The sequence below is a fragment of the Halichoerus grypus genome, chromosome 1, assembly GCF_964656455.1.
Source record: "Halichoerus grypus chromosome 1, mHalGry1.hap1.1, whole genome shotgun sequence".
Classification (NCBI taxonomy): Eukaryota; Metazoa; Chordata; class Mammalia; order Carnivora; family Phocidae; genus Halichoerus; species Halichoerus grypus.
In genome coordinates this window covers 81,533,386-81,552,760 of record NC_135712.1, presented here as the reverse complement: position 1 = coordinate 81,552,760, position 19,375 = coordinate 81,533,386, and the positions used below count along the sequence as shown (strand labels likewise).

The window sequence follows — 19,375 nt, the reverse complement described above, 5'->3', positions numbered from 1 at the left end:
TACTGAGCATCTTTTCATGTACTTATTGTCCATTTCTGTATCTTTTTGGGAGAAATGTCTCTTCAGATCCTCTGCCCATTATTTAGCTGGATTATTTTTTTATTATTGAGTTTTAAATGTTCTTTAGATATTCTAGATATGAATCTCTTACGAGATTTGCAAAAATTTTCTCCCACTCTGTGGGCTGTCTATTCACTTTCTTGAAGGTACTCTTTGAAAACCACAAAATTTTTTAATTTTGACCAAGTCCAGTTTATTTATTTTTCTCTTATTGCTTATGCTTTTAATATAGCTAAGAAACCATTGCCTAATCCAAAATTACAAAATTTAAGCCAATATTTTCTTCTAAGAGTTTTATAGTTTTGGCTCTTACATGTAGGTCTTTGCTCCATTTTGAGTTAATTATTATATGGTGTGAGGTAGAGACCAAACTTCATTCTTTTGTATGTAGACAGCCAGTTGGTCCAGCAACATTTGAAGCCTCTTTCCCCCTTGAATTGTCTTGGCACCCTGAGGTCTTTTTGAAGCCGATTTAGCTTGCTTTTCAGGCTCTATCTCCTCCTACTGCCTTTCTTTTTTTTTTTTTTTTTTTTTTAAAGATTTTATTTATTCATTTGAGACACAGAGATACAGAGAGAGAGAGAGCATGAGCAGGGGGAGAGGCAGAGGGAGAGGGAGAAGTAGACTCCCCGCTGAGCCAGGAGCCCGATGTGGGGCTCGATCCCAGGACCCTGGGATCATGACCTGAGCTGAAGGCAGACGCTTAACCATCTGAGCCACCCAGGTGCCCCCCTACTGCCTTTCATATGCCTATTCATACCACTCTACTTTGTAGTTCCTTGAACATATCATGTTCTTTCATGCCTCTCTTTCTACCGTCTATCTTCTGCCAACTTCTGCCAAGAAACATTCTTTTGTCTCTCCCTTTCCCTGTCTTAAATCTTGAAGATTGCCCTAAAGTGCCATATTTATACATGAAGCTTTCCCCAGTACTCTCCCCTCCGCATCCCTAGACAGAAATAGTAATTTTCCTGTCAGTGTTAGTAGTGCCTTGTGCCTGCGCCTGCGTTGGCACTCCTCACAGTTTGGTAGCCCTGTCCTCCTGGAGGGCTGGTACCTCTGGGCCCTAGCGTTCAACACTGTGCCTGCCGTGTGGTAGATGTTGCTTGGTTGAATGAGACAGATGTTAAAACATTAGATGAGTTTTTAATAAAACTCCTTTTATTTCACTTTTGTATTCTGAGATTATGTCCTTTTTTTGGTGTTGAAATATCCATTTATAAATAGGTGGTGAGGGTTTTTGGGTTTTGTTGTTGTTGTTTTTAATGTGGTAACCCTCTGATACCTCCTTGTTTTAAAATTGAAAAATTTTTCTGGTCCATGAACTCTAAAAGCGTAGGAAACACTGAACAAGAGAGGCAGTCTTTTTAAATGGCATGGCATTTAATAGGTAGGTAAAAATAATAGCTAATAGAGAATATTTATTGAATATACTACATGGCAGTCACTGTTCTAAGTAAGTTACACTGTTTTCTTCTTAATTTCTACCATTTTTGGCCCTATGTGTGAGCAGTCGGAAGGAACAACTCCCAGTTCATCGTCTGCTATCGGTTCTGTCGTGAAAACTTCTGGGCAGCAAGCAGTGTGTGTGAGCCAGGCCCCCGTGGCAGCCTGCAAGGCCGCTGCTCCCTCCGTCATCAGCGCCACGTCCCTGGTGCCCACGCCAAACCCCATCTCTGGGAAAGCCACCGTGTCAGGTCGGTTGTATCAGAAGGACATTCCTTCTCTCTTCTGTCTTTGGGCTAGAATATTTTTGGAAGGTTTTAAACGATATTTTGTATAGTAAGTTAAAAATAATTAACTCAGCAATATTTTCCATATGGCTGCTTTTTTGATAATTTATTCTTAAAATCGACACATAAATCCTTAGTCTGAAATGGTTTATGGATGGAATAAGAATTTTTAAATGATACAATTTTAGCCATCTGGAGCTCTGGAGTATTTTAGCTGCTTTCATCACGTAACTTTGTGGAGAACTGAGTTTGCTGTCCTTACATTACCATTTTCTTTTTTTTTTAATCAGTTTTGAATGGAACACATTATAAAACGTACTTTCATAAACAAAGTATATAAAATATAAATTGGCCTTGATGACTCCAAGTCGTGATTTTTTACATTAGGTACTAGATTGGGTAGTATTAGAGTGGCATGTGTGCGGTCTGGTAATATGGGTGACATCTTTGTGCCCACATCAAATGGCCCCAGAAGAGTGTGCCTTTCACTTCTTTGGTTAACATACAGCACAAATCCTGAAGCCAGATTGCCTTAGTTAAAGTAACTTGCTTCGGTTTCCTTGGCTGTAAAATAAGCTTGATAATAATACGAATCTCATACAGTTGAGAGGATTAAATGAATCAATATGTAAATGCTTAGACTGTTGTCCGACATGTAGTAGCCGTTATATAAATAATTGCCGCTATTAGCATGTTTAGTATCCTTGTCCACATTTCCTTGAATTCTAAAGTCCAAAAAAGCTGTGAAAATCAAAGGTGTTTTTTTGTTTCTTGGTCTGTGTGAAAATTTTAGTGTGAAATCTGACTTCCATTGGACAAGCTGTTTATACGACTAAATATGAATATTTGTGTTTTGCCACAAAAATACTAATGTGCTTGATTACATTGTGCTGCCCAGATGCCAGTGGGCTGGTATAATATACAACATTGCTTCTCAAACTTGAAAGATCAGCTTTGTTTTTCTGCAATCCACCACAGACAGATACTCCGGTAAAATACAATAACAATGTCACAGCAGTGTCGCAGTGTTAGAAAAGTTTCTGAACACTCTTCGCTTCTGTATTACCTTGTTGCAGATTGTTACCAGCTTACCGGCTGGCACTGATACACAGAAGAAGCTGAGTATTACTGAGATACATGTATACACACATAAACATACGTTAATACATGCATACACACACGTACCTTAGTACCTTTGGATAAAAGATTGTGGATATTGTTATTCTTATTGCTATTACTACATTTCATACGTGTCTCCAAGCCCCCATGTCTTATTTTTTGGGTAGTTCGAGACCAAAAGATTAAGGCTGGTAGTTTTTCCCATGACTTCTACCTACCAGTCACCATTGACCAAGTTCTGGTATAGGGAGTGCTGTTCTCTGCTAACAGAATGTTCTCAGGCACTATGTTAGGACTGGAGTAGAAATTGTAGAAATAGAGGATTACTTTATGAGAAATAAATGCCCTTTCCTTTTCTTTTTTTAGAGAGAGCTCAAGCGGGGGTTGGGGGTGGGGCAGTGGGAGAGGGAGAGAGAGAATCTCCAGCAGACTCCCCACTGAGCGTGGAGCCCGGTGCAGGCTTGATCCCACCACCGTAGATATGACCTGAGCTGAAATCAAGAGTCGGACGCTTAACCAACTGAGCTACCCAGACACCCCTGCCTTTCCCTTTTCTGATTAAGTTTTTAACATGAAGTAAATGAACTCTCCTGGCTTTAAGTTCTTGTTTCCTGAGATGCTACTGATGAAACTTTCTATGTATAATGTTTTCATAGACGAACCAAACTATTTTCTGCTGCCCGTTAATTTTTCATGTATATGTCGACTCTATTTTTACTGAGGTAATTAATTTTTTAATTAAAGTGTGTGCGTTAGGGAGTATTTTGAACAAGGTCACTGTTGTGACTGGAGCAGGGTGAGCAGGGGAAGGAGTATTGGGACATAAAGTCAGAGGATGGGGGCCAAATCACATAGAGCCTTTGTAGGTCATGTTAAGAACTTGACTTTTACTCCAAGGGAAGCCATTGGAGAATTTAAAACTAAGGCGTAACATGATTGCCTTACCTTTCAACAGGATCACTGGCTGCAGCATTTAGACTAAACTGTGGGGCACAAGGTAGAAGCAGAGAGCAGACCAAGAAGTAGACACTAAGAAAGAAAATTCAGTGGTGTATCAGGGAGTCCTGGCAACGTCAGACTAAAAGAAGTACTAGAAAGAAAACAGAAGATAGTGGGAAGGAAATGATCCAAGAGAGGAAACCGTTTATCTCAGAATTGAAGGGACAGACTTCCAAGCTCAAAAGGCACAGTGTGTGATACAGCAAATGAAAGATGGCTCACATGGAGGCAGAGTTTGTTCATGAAATCAGAACACCAGGGGCAAGGAGAAGGTCTTACAAGCCGTCAGAAGAAGAAAGAGGAAAGTTCAGAAATTACATTATTATTGGGCTTCTCAGCAGTGCTGGAAGCTATGATCCTACTCTTCAAAAGTCTAGGGGAAAATGACTTCCAGTCAAGAATTCTGTCGTCAGCCAGATCATTCCTGAGAGTGAGGGTAGAAATATATTCTGACAGGCAAAGTTCTATTTCCTATGCCCCCTGTCTCGAGCCATTACTAAAATAAATATTTTTTTACCAGAGTGAAGAGGTGTAGAGCAAGAAAGAGGAGGAAATGGGATCCAACATAGAAGGAAAGCAAAGGGAATTCCCAGGGTCATGGTGAAGGGTGTCCCAGGATGGCGGCCAAAGACAGAGTGGAGCAGATCAGAGAGCTGGGGAAAGTTATCTCTTAGACGGAGTGGAACTAGAAGTTATCTAGGAGAGCTGACCATAGGGAGAATTATATAAAGGGGGGGGTTATAGCATTTCTGAAGGAAGTGGGGAGACTTGGTAAGATGTTGAAGGAGAACTAAGAACTGAAAAAAGAGGAGATATTATCTCCAGAGAACAAAATGGAATCTCAGTGTTATATGGTGTTCTTTGGATCAGTAGAGAACAGTACTGGTGGCTTTAAAATACCTATATCTACCCTAATAGCAAGTCAGTGTGTACCATCAAAATGTTACATCAAAATCAAGGCCGACAGTAGACACAGTCTTTTAAAGTTACTGAGATAAGTATTAAAAGAAAGAGCCAAAAGGGTTGAAAGTGGATGCTGCTGAGGAACTACATGAGGACAGGGAGGTGGAGGAAAGAGTGGCTGTATTTAATTAAAAGCCTTTTTAGCACTTTTTTACTTTTCAGCTGATAAGCATGTTATATTTTGATAAAAATAAGGATTTTAAAAATATGAAAAACCAGGTCATTGTTGTCTGTGAGGGCACATCTCAGTAAGAACTTACCACCTGACTGATTTCACACACATCTATTCCAAAGAAAGATTTTCTTTTTTATTTAAGGCTTTGTTTCAGAAAGTGTGTAAGATGATTCCTTTCCTTTTACTCATACCTGCTGTTTTCCATTGCCTTAAAGTATCTTGAGCCTCCAATCTTGTGTTTTTGTTTTTGTTTTTTTTAGAGAGAGAGAAAGTGCACGTGTGAGCGGTTGTGGGGGTGGCGGGGCAGATCTTAAGCAGGCTCCCCGCTGACCGCAGAGCTCGATCTCACCACCCTGAGATCATGACAGGAGCCAAAATCAAGAGTCCGATGCATAACTGAACCAGCCACCCAGGCGCCCCTCAAATCCTGTTTTTAAGTAGTTGTTATGTGACAGCATATATTTATGTTGTGTTTTATGTGCTGTCTCATGATAAAAGCCCTTTGTCGTTTTTTACTGGCCCTCTGAATGCCTCCAGTAGTTGTGTAAGGGAAATGGGAGTATGGAAGTTACCCCTAAAGGAAAATGGGAGAGGATGACCCTTTCTAGAATGGTAAGGGGGGGCGCGTCTGGCTGGCTTGGTCAATTGAGCGTGCTACTCTCGATCTTGGGGTCTTGAGTTTGAGCCCCACATTGTGGGTAGAGTTTACTTTAAAAAAAAATAATATGTGGAGAATGTCCGATGTTTGGAAGATAAGAGCTGCACAGAGGTAGAAATTAGAAGGTGTGGTGAGTACACACATTTTCAAAGTATTCGATCTATAGGGATGGTGTGAGCGGGACACAGATAAACTGGGGCCAGATTAAAGTGGACTCTGAATACTCTGAAACTAATTTTGGAAACATTCTCTAGGCAGCCAGGAGCCAGAGGTTTTTAAGTAGGAAAATGACAGTTCTCCAAATCAGAATATAAAATTTTACATCCAATTTGTGCCTATCACAGCTGGATACAGAACGAAGAAATTGTCATAGAAAACAGACATGGAAAAGAACTATCTTAAAATGTTAATACTGTTGTCTCCACCATTGGACTCTGGGTGACTTTTTCTTTTTTTCTTTTTTTTCTATTCTGTTTTTCCAAAAATTTCTCTATTACTTTATGATTGCGGGGCAAAACTCAGTCCTCACTGTCACATCATTGTTTCATTGTGAAATCTGGCACATCCGTTGCTTCCCGCTCTGTTTATCGAAGGGGTAAATGTCCTAAGACCTTCCTCCTGTGAGAAAATGTGAATGCTCAAGAGGGCAGGACTTTAAGGAAGCATCTGATCTTCAGTTTGGCCTTATCTTCCAACTTGTTTTAGGATTGCTAAAGATTCACTCCAGTCAATCCACTCCCCAGCAGGCTGTCCTGACGATCCCCAGCCAGCTCAAGCCACTCGGTGTAAATACATCCGGAGGTGTACAGACTATCCTGATGCCTGTGAATAAAGGTGAGTCCGTCCCCTTGGGGCATGCGGGCCTCCACGTCCGTGCGGGCCGCGTGTGCCCATTCTGCCCGCGGCCCCGCCCCGTGCCGCCTGCCCTTTGGCCATCTGCTCTCCTTGGTGTTTTGAACTCTGGAGCACCAACTCTCGCACTGAACGTGAACCCCAGATGACCCATTGGTTTCTAAATAGCTCCCCGTTTCTAAAGTTGAGTAGAGGGGGAGCATTTTAAGCATTTATGAGAGTTCCAGGCTAATTGGATTTTTATTTTCTGAGTGACAAGCCCCCATTTCCACAGTTGAAGATCATAGCTCAGGTACCCTGCTCCTGTCAGTAAACAGCCAGCCTTGTCAGATCACTATATTAAGTGAGGACCTTTTGAATGTTGTACTGAAATTGTTTTTGTGCCATTCGTCTAAAATGAGGCCATCACCTGGGAGTAATAATTTCTATATTTCTTACATCCTCTCCTTTTTTTTTTTTTAAACCTGTTAGTGGTTCAGTCATTTTCTGCCAACAAATCACCTGCCCTTCTGCCTGTAGCCGCCCCAGCTCCGATTACCCCCAGCTCTGCTCCAGCAGCTGCTACAAAAGGTAGGGAGCTTCTCCTGGTATTTTTGCCTGGAAGTTTTGTGTAAGACATTATTGTAATCTGGGTGCCTTGAATTTCAGCCTCTCTGAGTCAGTCATGTCAGAAATACTTACCAAGTGTTTATATATAGACTTGACACTGAGGGAAACAGAGATGGGTAAAGGATCATCTGCACTTTAAGAACTTACAAAATCAGGGGCACCTGGGTGGCTCAGTCGTTAAGCGTCTGCCTTCGGCTCAGGTCATGATCCCAGGGTCCTGGGATCGAGCCCCACATTGGGCTCCCTGCTCAGCGGGAGGCCTGCTTCTCCCTCTCCCACTCCCCCTGCTTGTGTTCCCTCTCTCGCTGTGTCTCTCTCTGTCAAATAAATAAATAAAATCTTTAAAAAAAAACAAAACTTCAAATCAGGTTGAAGAGAGTAGTAGTAGACTGGAAGCAGTGATTGATAAATGCAGGATAAGTGATCTGGAAAGTGAATGCTGCAATATTTCAGTCTAGGATGTCTGCTCAGAGTTGGTGGGGGTGTGGAGGGGGTAGGAATTTTTATGGAATATGGATTATAACCTGGACTTGACTGAAGCATTTTGGGGGAGCAGTAGAGACAAAGACTCAGAGGGCTTGTTTGGGGAAGTAAACCAATTAGGGAGACTCATCTGGGGTGTATAGTTGTGGTAAAGGAGCTTCAGGTAGGGCCAGGTTTTGGCAGGCTAGCAAGGGGGACATTTCTGACCACTGAGTAGATTGAGATGGTGTGGTGGGTTAAAGCAGCACACTGTGATGTCTGTAACATCTAGAATACTGAGAGCTACCGTGTGCTAAGAGCCTCAGGAGTACCAGGCACCACGCTGGCTGCTTTATGTAGATCACTAATTATCACAACACTTCCAGATAGCTCTTATGCCCATTTTGTAGATGAGGAAACTGAAGTTCGGAGATATGAAGTATCCACTTCCTAAATCTTGAAAGTTAAAAAGCAGTGCAGTCAGGATTTGAAGTAGTCTGCTTTTCAGACATGCCAGATCTTTCACACCAGTCTTGAGAAAAGGTGGATTTGTAACTTAAGGCGTGACCAGCTAAAATGGGTTTGCTGATTACAGTCCCCTGCCTGTTTTTTAAATAAAATTAATTGGCACCCAGCTATTCCCATTTATTTACATATGATCTGTTGGTGCTCTGCCAAGTCCAAGTTGATAAGTTCCAGTCGAGATCACTGATTGGTCCTTTATAAGAAAAGTTTGCCAACCCCTGATCAGAAGGTAGCTGATAAAAGAACTTGTATTAGCCTGGACCAGCATTTCTCCTCAATAATGGTTCCATTTCATAGGCCTTCCTCATGCAGATTCGGATTCAGTTCATTTTGGACTGGGGTCAGAGCATCTCTGTGTTTTAATTGTGATAAAATCTTGTATATTGAAATGCAAAGGTACTAAGCATACCATTTGATGAACTTTGTTATAAACCCATGTAACCCATTTTCCATTCAAGATACAGAAATTTTCATCACCTTGTGCCCCTTCCTGTCAGTTCCCAACCCCCATAGGCAACCACTGTTCTGATTTCCCTTACAGTAGATCAGTTATGTCTATTTTTTTAACTTTATATGAGTGGAAGCACATGCATTTTTTTATGTCTGGTTGTATTTATTTACCATAATGTTTTTGAGATTCATACATATGTACCTGAATAGTATTCCACATTGTAGGGAATACACCATAATTTGTTTGTCATTTCTCCTGTTGGTGGACATTAGGGTTGTTTCCAGTCTGGGGCTGTATGTACAAGTCTTTGAGAACATATGCTGTCATTTCTATAGTAGAATAGCTGTGTCAACCTGAAAATGCTAATTCTATAATTCCGTAGTTGTTGGAGGGCCAGATTAATGTGAGTACACTTGTACCTATAGAACTGGAGTATCTGAACTTTTTCTAAGGACTTCCTTCTGTTTCTTGAAGTCTTGGAATCACTAGGGATTGGGGGGATATATATTGCTAACAGTGAAATTAAATTAGCAGGGTCATTCAATACAAGTCAATATAGACATGTAAAAAATTAATTTTATATAGAAATGAAGTGCTAACAACCTACTAAACAGTTCTGAGAGAAAGTGAAAAGACCTAAATAAATGGGAGGATATACCTTATTGTTTTAAACACAGTTGACCCATAAACAATGCAGGTTTGAACTGTGCAGGTCCACTTACAGATTTGTTTCAGTACAGTACAGTACTATAAATGTGTTTCCTCTTAAAGTCTTTATGATTTTCTTAATATTTTCTTTTCTCTAACTTTATTGTAAGAATACAGTATATAATACATACAACATACAAAATATGTGTTAATCAACCACTTATGTTATCAGTAAGGCTTCCAATCAGTAGTACACTATTCGTAGTTAGGTTTTTGGGGAATCAGAAGTTACGCGTGGGTTTCAACTGCAGAGATGTGGCACCCCTAACCCTCCGAGTTGTTCAAGGCTCAACTGTAATTTTTATAAATATGAGAAATTATATTAATATACAGAAAGACCTGATGTGTTATCAGCTCTCCCCCCAAAAAATGACATACAGAATCAATATAGTCCCAGCCAAAATGCCTACAGTGTTGTTTTGTGTGTGTGTAGAAATGGACAGACTGAGTCTAAAATGTATGTGGAAATGCAAAGGCCCAGAATGGCTGAGGCAGTTTTGAAGAACAAAATGGTAGGGCACTTGGACCACCAGATACACATACTGTAGTGCTTCAGTATTGAGATAGTGTTGTATTCAAGGGTAGACAGAATAATGGAATAGAAAAGAGAGCCCCGAAATTGACTCACACGTTTATGGTCCCTTGATTTATGACATTCGGTAGGGAAAGGAAGTCCTTTTCCATAAGTAGTGCTGGGTTAATTAGATATATCCATTTGGGAAAACAGTGAACCTTATACCATAAACAAAAATTAATTTGAGTTGGATTATGGACCTAAATGTGAAAGGTAAAACAGTAAAACTTTCTATCAGAGAAGATAAGAATATCTTCATGATTTGGGGCACAGATGTTTTAAGAGCAAAAAAATGTGAACAGAAACTGCACAGAAGAGGTTATCCAGATAGCTCATAAAGATGTGAAAAGTTGTTCAAGCTCATTAGTTATCAAGGAAATGCAAATTAAAGCCATAGTGAGATGCTGTTAGATCACCAAAATTTAAAACACTGGCCATACCAAGTTTTGCCAAGGATGTGAAGCAGCTGGAACTCGCATACACTGCTGGTGGAAGTGTAAATTGATGTAATAAAGCAGTTTGGCATTGTCTAATAAAGCTAAACATACATCCGCCCTGTGTCCCAGGAAATACACTTCCAGGAAATGCACACATATGTCCATCCACCAAAAGACATATGCAAGAATGTCCATTGCATTGTTATTTTTAATAGATAAAAAGATGCTGATGCAAAGGATTATGTACAGTATGATTCCAGTTATGTGAAATTCAAAGTGGGTAAGAGGTGGTTATCTTTGGCAGACAGGAACTGCCAAAGGCATAGGGAGCCTGGTTGAGGACTAGGAATACTCCCATCTTTTTTTTTTTTTTTTTGAGTTTTATTTAAGTAATCTCTGTACCCATTGTGGCATGACCCTGAGATCAAGAGTCCCATGCTCTTCTGACTGAGCCAACCAGGCGCCCCAAAATACTCCATATCTTGACTGGAATGCTGTACATGGGCGTATACATAGGCAATTGAACCATACACTTGATATTTATGCATTTATGCAAGTTATGGATCAGTAAAAAGGGGGAGAGATGTATGAGTAGATCTCATTTGTAGACCCTTGTTATATAGGAAAGTACTGAGGGTGTTGACTACGGAAATGACACAAAAAAGGTCACTTAGGAAAATTTTCTGGTGCTGATGTGCAAGGTGAGTTGTAAGGGGAAGAGATCGAAGGCAAAGAAGCTAATGCAGAAGCAGAAAGTGTGTGATCATGGATCAAAAGATCCAGGAAGACTGCGGGAGTACAGGGAGGCACGTGCACTGAGACATTGCTATCTTCCATCAGTAGATTTGGTGAGATTAAAGCCTACTGTGCTTGGCGTGGCTGTTTCCAAGCACAGCAGATCTGATTTTTGCTTTCTGCCTTATGTCTCAGAACACTAAGATAATGCTAAAAGTTGATAATCTTAGCTGGAGAGATGATATCCAAAAGGATACTAGAACTTAGAACAGGCCAGCATTGTATTTTAATGTGGCAGTGTGCGTGTGCGTGTGCGTGTGTGTGTGCGTGTGCACGAGTGAGGGGGATATTGCATAGCAGTGTGGTTGACCCTGTAAGCAATAGGTAAAAAGCCACTTTATTGCCCCACCTTGTCATGAGCCTGGAGTTGCTCCCCGAGACCCAGGGTAACAGTGCCTCCCTTGTCTGCTGATCCCGTGACTCTGGGTGCCATCTGTCCCCTGGCTGTGTCCCTACAGCAGCTGGTGTGGCAGTTTCCTCACCGAGTCTCAGTGGAAGAGCTTTTGTTTCTGCCTCACGTGTCCTTCCGTCATTGAAGGCTGACAGCTCTCTTTTTGTTGCTCTTCCCTTGTAGTAAAGACTGAACCAGAAGCGCCTGGGCCAGGCTGCCTCTCTCAGGAGGGCCAGACAGCAGTGAAAACAGAAGAAAGTTCTGAGCTGGGAAACTATGTCATTAAGTAATTATTTCAGTCCTTTCTAAGGAAGTTGTGCGTTTGGTGTTTTATATGGTACTTTTTTAAAACCCATACCTGTGACAGCTGAGTATGTGTAGAGTTGTGTGGGTATAGACGTAAGCCCCTTGGTGGGTGGAAACCTTCTGCGCACGTGCAGTGAGCAGGTGGTAGCACTTGATGCACAGCTGGGGAGTCTTCATGTAACAGCGGTATCACCTCTGGGCGGCCCTGGACTTGTCGCCTCCAGAGCCTCGGGTGGTACAGATCTCCCTCCAGCAGAGCTTGACAGCATGTACTTTCTTTGCTGAATCCTTGGGCATGAAATTTCTCATGTGTAATTCTCAGGTGTGTATTCATTCTACACCTGAGTATCCACACACCTGCCTAATTGTAAACAGCTGCCTTTTCATGGGCTCTACACACTTATTCTTCTAAAAATACTTCATGAGGTTTTCTAATTTCCCAGTTGGGAACCCACCTCTGACCATGTATTTTGAAGTATGTCAGATTATTGGGGACAGTGGAAACTTAGCCACTTTCACATGATTGGTGACAGCATGAGCCGTAATAATCCTAAGAATAGGCATTTGTATATAGAAATGTTCTGCCCTAGCGGCGATCAGCTGCAAAAAGGTATGTGACTATTTAATTTTAAAATATAGATAAAATGTGATATTTGCATAATTTGCCATTCCTGGGTCTCATCTAGTTTATATTTAGAAGGCTATCTGTGGAAGGAAAGACATGCCCAATATAATTGGTTAATTTTAATTCCCTTGGAAAGAAGGGAATATACACATGAATTCGTGCGTGTGTGTGCGCGTATACATATGTGGCTAGAAACTGCTGTACCTACTACCTTAATATTCTTTTCTTTTATCCCTCTCAGGATAGACCATTTAGAGACTATCCAGCAACTCTTAACAGCAGTAGTAAAGAAGATCCCTTTAATCACTGCAAAAAGTAAGACAATTATTCTGAATATATGGATGCATTTTTAAAGCTGTGAACTAGTTGGGCTATTAAGTCAACTTAAATCATTTTGTATTCTAAATTAATAACGGATGTGGTGGTTACCTTAGGCGGTTTGAGTTCTAACTATAGCTCATTTGCAGGATTTTAGAATTCACAATATCTTGGTCGTCAACCAACCAGTTGGTCTTTTACTGTTTTCACTGTGTTTGATCCAAGGAAGGAATTTTTTACATTTATTATTGCGTGTAAATTGTAAGTCTGTTGTGTATATAATTAAAACTGCATTAGTTTTTAATGTTTATTAATAAGGAAAGAGATTAACATTTGCCTACAATGTGCCAGCTTTTGCGGGCTTGGTACTTTTACGGCCTCTCGTGGGATAGGTGGTATCATCTCCCATTTTACAGATGAGAAAACTGAGGAAAAGCAAGGTTAAGTAACTTGCTCAAGATCACTAACTATGGGGGGCGAGGAAGGATACTAACCGAGGCCTGTTTGACTCCAGAGCCATTAATCTTCTGTCACTCACTATCCCGCACTTTGCTGAAATGCACGACTATCAAGACTTGGAGCAGTGAAGTCTGCTCTGTCGCTGCCCGTCGTCAGCAAGACTGAACGCTTGCTTCTCAGCCTCAGTTGTTTTGACAGAACCAACCGCCTTTAGGGGGCAGATAGTCTGTTGATACTTAGGTGAATGCTCTTGAGCAAGATGACTGCAGACATTTACAGGCAAGGGATAAAGCAGATTATCATACTACATTCATGGGAATATGAAAACGAAAGTACAGACTACCCTGCTTGTTTTTTTCCTAATGGCAGAGAAATTACCTCTTTTTCCCTTGGTTGAAGTCTGGGGGTCATTTTGCGGTAGTTCAAAGTAAATATTCAGGGACATTTTCCTAGCCCAGCAGGAAAAAATTTAAAAATCTCTGTGTTTAAAAATTTTAGATACTAAGACAGAATATTAGAGCTGGAAGGCAGGTCAGAAACCAACTTTCCCAACAGTCATTTTAGAGATAGGAAAGCTGAGGCCCAGAGGGGTGCTGTGGGTTAACGGCGCGGCAGGGCTAGCCCTCAGATCTGCTCCTGCTGGAGAGCTGGGCGCCCCGCACTGCGCAGGTAGGTAGTCGTCTGCCGAAGAAGCCGCCGGTTTCCCAGAGGGCGTGCTGTTTGAGTACTCACGGATAAAGACGCCGCCCTCCCTCTTAGGCAGAAGGCCTCTGTGTTAGGCTGCAGGTGAGCTTGGCCGGTAAGGATCCCTCTAGTGAATACGATTTGGTTTCAGTCTAACGACTTTATTCAGAGCGTGCTGGATATGTGTGCCCTAGGTGAGGACGCCAGCTGCTTTTCTGCGAAGTCCGTGGAGCAGTATTACGGCTGGAACATTGGGAAAAGGAGAGCTGCCGAGGTAATACCAGTTGCTGTGCGGGCTGCCTCTGGGAGCCTGGGAAGGCCGTACCCGGAAGCCGCGCGGGCTGGCCGCTTCCGGGACAGTGATGAAAGTTACAGCGTATTTTGTTGACCATATAATGGGAGACTTTTTTCCTCCATGTAAAATCTCACCTTCGAACACTTGTAGCTAGCCTTTGAAAGGTCTGCTGCTTGTTTCTGCATTGGTAAAAATTTCTAAACATCTTTTATGATTTTCTTTCAATATATTACAATGAAACCAAGTATTTGTTGAGTCCTTACAACGTGGCGGCTGCTATGCCAATGGTGGGGCTGTGGGAGAAGGTGGCACGTCGGGAGGCGTGCTTAGGAAGCTGTGAGGAGGTTAGTGTGACGGGTTCGGAGAAGTTCGGCAGGAAGAGGGAAGCTGGAGACCAGGTGAAAAACCTTCTAGGCCAGACCTGGGAGTTTCAGTGTTATTTCATGAACATCAGTTCCTTTGCTTCTTTTTAAAACTTTTTAAAAACACAATCAGATTAAAAAAAAAAAAAATTCTAACAAGTTAAGTTAGCATGGTCATTTACTGTTGGGTGATGTATTTGAACACACTGCAAAGTTTGAAATTGATATTGATTCAAAAAAATTTGTTTTTAAGTGGCAAAGAGCAATGACAATGAGAAAAGTCTTACAAGAAATCCTGGAGAAGAATCCCAGATTTCACCACCTGACTCCCCTTAAAACCAAGCACATCGCTCACTGGTGTCGCTGCCATGGCTACACCCCCCCCGATCCCGAGACCTTGAGGAGTGACGGTGACTCTATTGAGGACGTGCTGACCCAGATCGACAGCGAGCCAGGTGCGGCTTCAGTGGGGCTCCCTGGGCCCCGTCAGTAGCCAAGAGGCGGTTTCACGGAACACACACTCATCTCTTCAGCTTCTGCGGTTCTTGGGCTGCTCCAGCCCTGGAGGACTTGAGGAACAGGAGCCTTGGCGCACCGAGAGCCGTGTGTTCTGTCTCCCCCCACCCCAGAACTGTTTGTGCCCCAGTGTCCCCAGCACTGGGCCCCAGCCAGGAATGTTCCAGCCCGTGGCATACAGCGGGCACATACTGTTTGTTCGACGGCCCCCCTCCTTCGCATCATTTCTTCTTCTTTTTTTCTTTTTTAAGATTTTATTTATTTGACAGAACGAGAGAGGGAACACAAGCAGGGAGAGTGGGAGAGGGAGAAGCAGGCTTCCCGTTGAGCAGGGAGCCCGATGGGCGGCTCGATCCCAGGACCCTGGGATCATGACCTGAGCCGAAGGCAGAGGCTTAATGACTGAACCACCCAGGCGCCCCTTTTCTTTGAAGACTTTCCTAATCCCCCTCCTTTCCTCCAGATAGAACTGACTTCTCCTTCCTTTGTGACCTTATGACCCCTCATAGACAAGTCTACCCGATTTCTTGAAGATGGAGGCACTGTCTTACCTGTTACTTTATCTCCAGACCTAGCTAGGAAATAGACTACCCAGTGTTGGAGACACAGATGGAAACCACTAATAATGTTGCAGATTAGATGAATTGTTTATTTTTTTATAAACATTTCTTCTTTTTTTTTTTAAGATTTTTATTTATTTGTTGGAGAGAGAGCATGCACATAAGCAGGGGGAGTGGCAGGCAGAGGGAGAAGCAGGTCCCCGCTGAGCAGGGAGCCCGATGCGGGGCTCGATCCCAGGATCCTGGGATCATGACCTGAGCCGAAGGCAGATGATTAACCGAATGAGCCACCCAGGCGCCCCTAGATGAATTGTTTTATGGTAAAGAAACAAACAGTTGTGCTGTAGAGGGGAGGGAGCAGGGCATAAAGGATACATGGGGAGAATATTTTTGAGTTTCTCCTTAACAAGAAGGGTTTTCTCCTCCTAACCCTACTTCTGTAGAAAAGCAGGAGCTCCACTCCCTGTCTGAGGGAGCCTGGAACACAGGGAGGGGGAGTGTGTGTGTGTTGGGGGGCGGTCCTTAAGACTTAGCCCAAGTTCCATTTTCTCCGTGCAGCTCTCCTGAGAGCCCGAATGCAGGATGACCTCTCCTTTCTCTGAAATCCAGCAGCACTTAATATCAGACCATAATGGTTTGTCAGAGATAAATATCTAAGCTCTTCGGAGGACAGAAACCATGTTGGTTATCTCCATGCTTCATTGGTAGCATGTGTGAAGCACAACACGTTACACATACTAGGCTTTCTGTTACGGTGACGGAGTAATTTCTAAGTGCTGGTCAGTGAAACAGAAGAAGCCAGGAGCTGGATGCTCCCCCACCAGCCTGCCTGGGTATCCTTAAGCCTGTCTTGTACCTGGTGTGGACCTCATTTCCTCCTCCATAAGGTTACAAGGATGCACTGGAAGATTCCGAGGTCCTTTCTGGCTTTAAAGTTCTAGTACTCTTTGTTAGACTTTGTGCACATCTACTTATTAAAGACTAGATGCACGGTTTACACTAAAATGTTAACAGTACTCCCTCTGAGCAGTGAGAGGGGCTCATATGGGCGATTTTTATTTTCTTCACTGGGCATTTAAAAATTTCCAGACTTAAAATATGAAAATCAGTTTAGTCATTAGTATTTGGAGCTTCAGGGCATGGCCTAGTTTTTGGTGGCATAAGTCAGAATTACATATTGTTTTGTCTTAGGTTGCAGTCGCATCACGTATATATTGACACAAGTCGCCTGTCTTTGTGCTTGTCTGTCTTACGAATTACTAGTTCTCACAGTTATAGTCCATAGAATTCTAGAACTGGAAAGAAGGTTAGCTCCCTTGATACTTATCCCTTCTTCTCTGGGTCTCGGACTGTTGGTCTTACGGAGATGGGGAGTCCATTCCTGTGGCCAGCACAGCTGTCCTGAGACGGATCCCCTGTCATTTAGAGTGCCCGTCATCGTTCTCCTCTGCTGACAACCTCTGCCGGAAACTGGAGGACCTGCAGCAGTTTCAGAAAAGAGAGCCAGAGAATGAAGAGGAGGTGGACATCCTCAGCCTCCCGGAGCTGTTAAAGATCAACATCAAAAAAGAACAGGAAGAGAAACAGGAAGAAATGAAGTTCTACCTGCCACCAACACTGGGGTCGGAATTTATTGGTGACATCACCCAGAAGGTAGGGGTTGTGGCCTCTGGTGTGAGATGCTCAGACCTTCAGCCTTATACACGGACACCAGACTTTCCTGGTGAAGTAAAAGTGTGAGTTTCTTCTGCCTGATGAACTTAGGGTATGCTCCCTGGACATCCCCTTTCCCACATCAGGGCAAGAAAACAAATTCCATGTGAAAAGGTTGCCTGCTGGTCATGGAATTGAAGCAGAGGCATCTAGGGATAGACCATTTTTTACTTTCCTCTTTGTTCTCATTTGCCTCCGTGGAAACACCACTCCCTCCTAAGGCACGTGTCCTAATACTGCCAGGTGGTACTTGAGAGGCCGAGCCTTCCCTGACATTTTTCTGGCTCCCAGGGCCCTGCCCATGGTGTGGTGCGGCCCGCGCCTCCGGTGTGGCGCAGGAGGGGGTGCCTTCTCCACCTCTGCCGGGCTCAGCAGCGCGGTGGCGTCTGCCCACCTGTCCCCGGTACGGCTGCTTGGGACCCAGAGCGGAAGGTGGGGTTTGTTTCATTTAGAGGAGAAAATGCAAAACGGGGCGAGCGCAGGTTCCAAGTGTATCTTCGTCAAACAGGGCCTGAAGTCTGATTCCAGGCTTTCCAGTGGTCGGTCCCACAATCAGAATTCCTGGCAAATCCTGGCCATGTTCTTCCTGAAGGAGATTTGGGGGTAAAAGCGGGACTCTGCTAGCATGTTTAACAAGCACTCAGAAACGAAGATAAACAGGATCGTGTGTTCTTCCAGCTGTTAGGTCTCGTGTCCCTTCCCCCGAGTTTTGTCCAGAGAGCTTGTAGAGTTACTCTTTCAACTGGGTATTCGACAAGTGTGCTTGTTTGGAGAGCTGGGTTTTAGTGTAGAGATAGGAACGAATGGCTTTCTTCCGCTTTTCCAGATTGGGATCACTCTGCAGCCCGTGGCACTTCACAGGAACGTGTACGCCTCGGTGGTGGAGGACATGATTTTAAAGGTGGGCGCCTGTTGGCAGCCGCGGGCCTGGGAGCACCAGGGCGCCGGCAGGCAGGATAGTCTGGGTCCTGGGCTGTTCTGAGTAAGGGACAAGGGCACAAATGGAACAGAGATGATAAGTTTTAAGAGTTTTCATTTTAATCAGGCTTAGTGTTTTCTCTTTTTTCTCTTCTGATTTTTAAATGAACTAAATCACAGGTCTTCTGAGTGTGAAAGCATCCATAAGAGTTTCTGTGCTGATGTCACTCGAACGATTCTTTTTGGTGCCTTCTGAAGCAGTCTGAGATAAGAGTGCTCTCATTGCTTTAGGAGGCGACAAAAGCAGAGCCTTGGGTTTTCTCCACATGTCACAACAGAGAAACAGCCACAATTGTCCCAACCCTGGGCAAGAGGATGGCAAACTAGCTTCCTTACCCGGCCTGATCTAGCTCCATCGGACCCCTTTTCCAGCAGGGACAACTCGCAAATAACCCTCACCGGTTTTCCTTTTTTTTTTTTTTTAATGGAAATAACCCAGATTTTATTTTATTTTTTTAAAGATTTTATTTATTTAAGAGCACGAGCGGGGGGGGGGTGGGTGAGGGGCAGAGGCACAGACTTAGTGCTGAGCAGGGAGTCCGAGGCAAGGCTCAAGCCCAGGGTCCTGGGCTCACGACCTGAGCCGAAGGCAGATGCCCAACTGGCTGAGCCACCTAGGCGATCCCCCTCACCGGTTTTCCTTAAAAACAATGTCTGATTAATGAACATTCCCCCCATTCATAATTTCTCAGAATCATGGCCTTTATATTTGTGATGTAATATTTGTGGTCTATTATTTGGACCTTTAGTGTTTTCTTAAGGACTTTTGCTCCTTAGGTACAACTGTTTCCAAAGTTTTGTATATGGGATGGGGTCAGATGTGTCCCTTCCCACCGGCAGGCATGTGGCCATTTTCGAGAGTAACCCTATCTTCTGTCGTAGGCCACGGAGCAGCTGGTGAACGACATCCTGAGACAGGCTTTGGCAGCTGGATACCAGACAGCATCTCACAACAGGTACTGGGATCTCTTTCGTCAGTGGTACTAGGCTTACGTATTTCCTGACAGGTTAGTTGCCCATGAAGAGGTTTTATACCTCATCCAGTTGG

General features: G+C 43.3%; 1 protein-coding gene across 10 annotated transcripts in view; it reads left to right on the top strand.

Moving 5' to 3' along the window:
• Positions 1–19,375, top strand: part of YEATS2 (YEATS domain containing 2) — a 104,110-nt gene that overhangs the window by 81,474 nt on the left and 3,261 nt on the right. For all 10 annotated transcript variants that reach the window (XM_078068391.1, XM_078068361.1, XM_078068363.1 and 7 more), the window contains 10 exons: positions 1,574–1,757; positions 6,413–6,541; positions 7,031–7,129; positions 11,695–11,797; positions 12,684–12,757; positions 14,098–14,177; positions 14,814–15,015; positions 17,063–17,289; positions 18,176–18,250; positions 19,210–19,283. In XM_078068391.1, the coding sequence (XP_077924517.1) occupies positions 1,574–1,757; positions 6,413–6,541; positions 7,031–7,129; positions 11,695–11,797; positions 12,684–12,757; positions 14,098–14,177; positions 14,814–15,015; positions 17,063–17,289; positions 18,176–18,250; positions 19,210–19,283 (1,247 nt within the window). The remainder of the gene's footprint in view (positions 1–1,573; positions 1,758–6,412; positions 6,542–7,030; positions 7,130–11,694; positions 11,798–12,683; positions 12,758–14,097; positions 14,178–14,813; positions 15,016–17,062; positions 17,290–18,175; positions 18,251–19,209; positions 19,284–19,375) is intronic.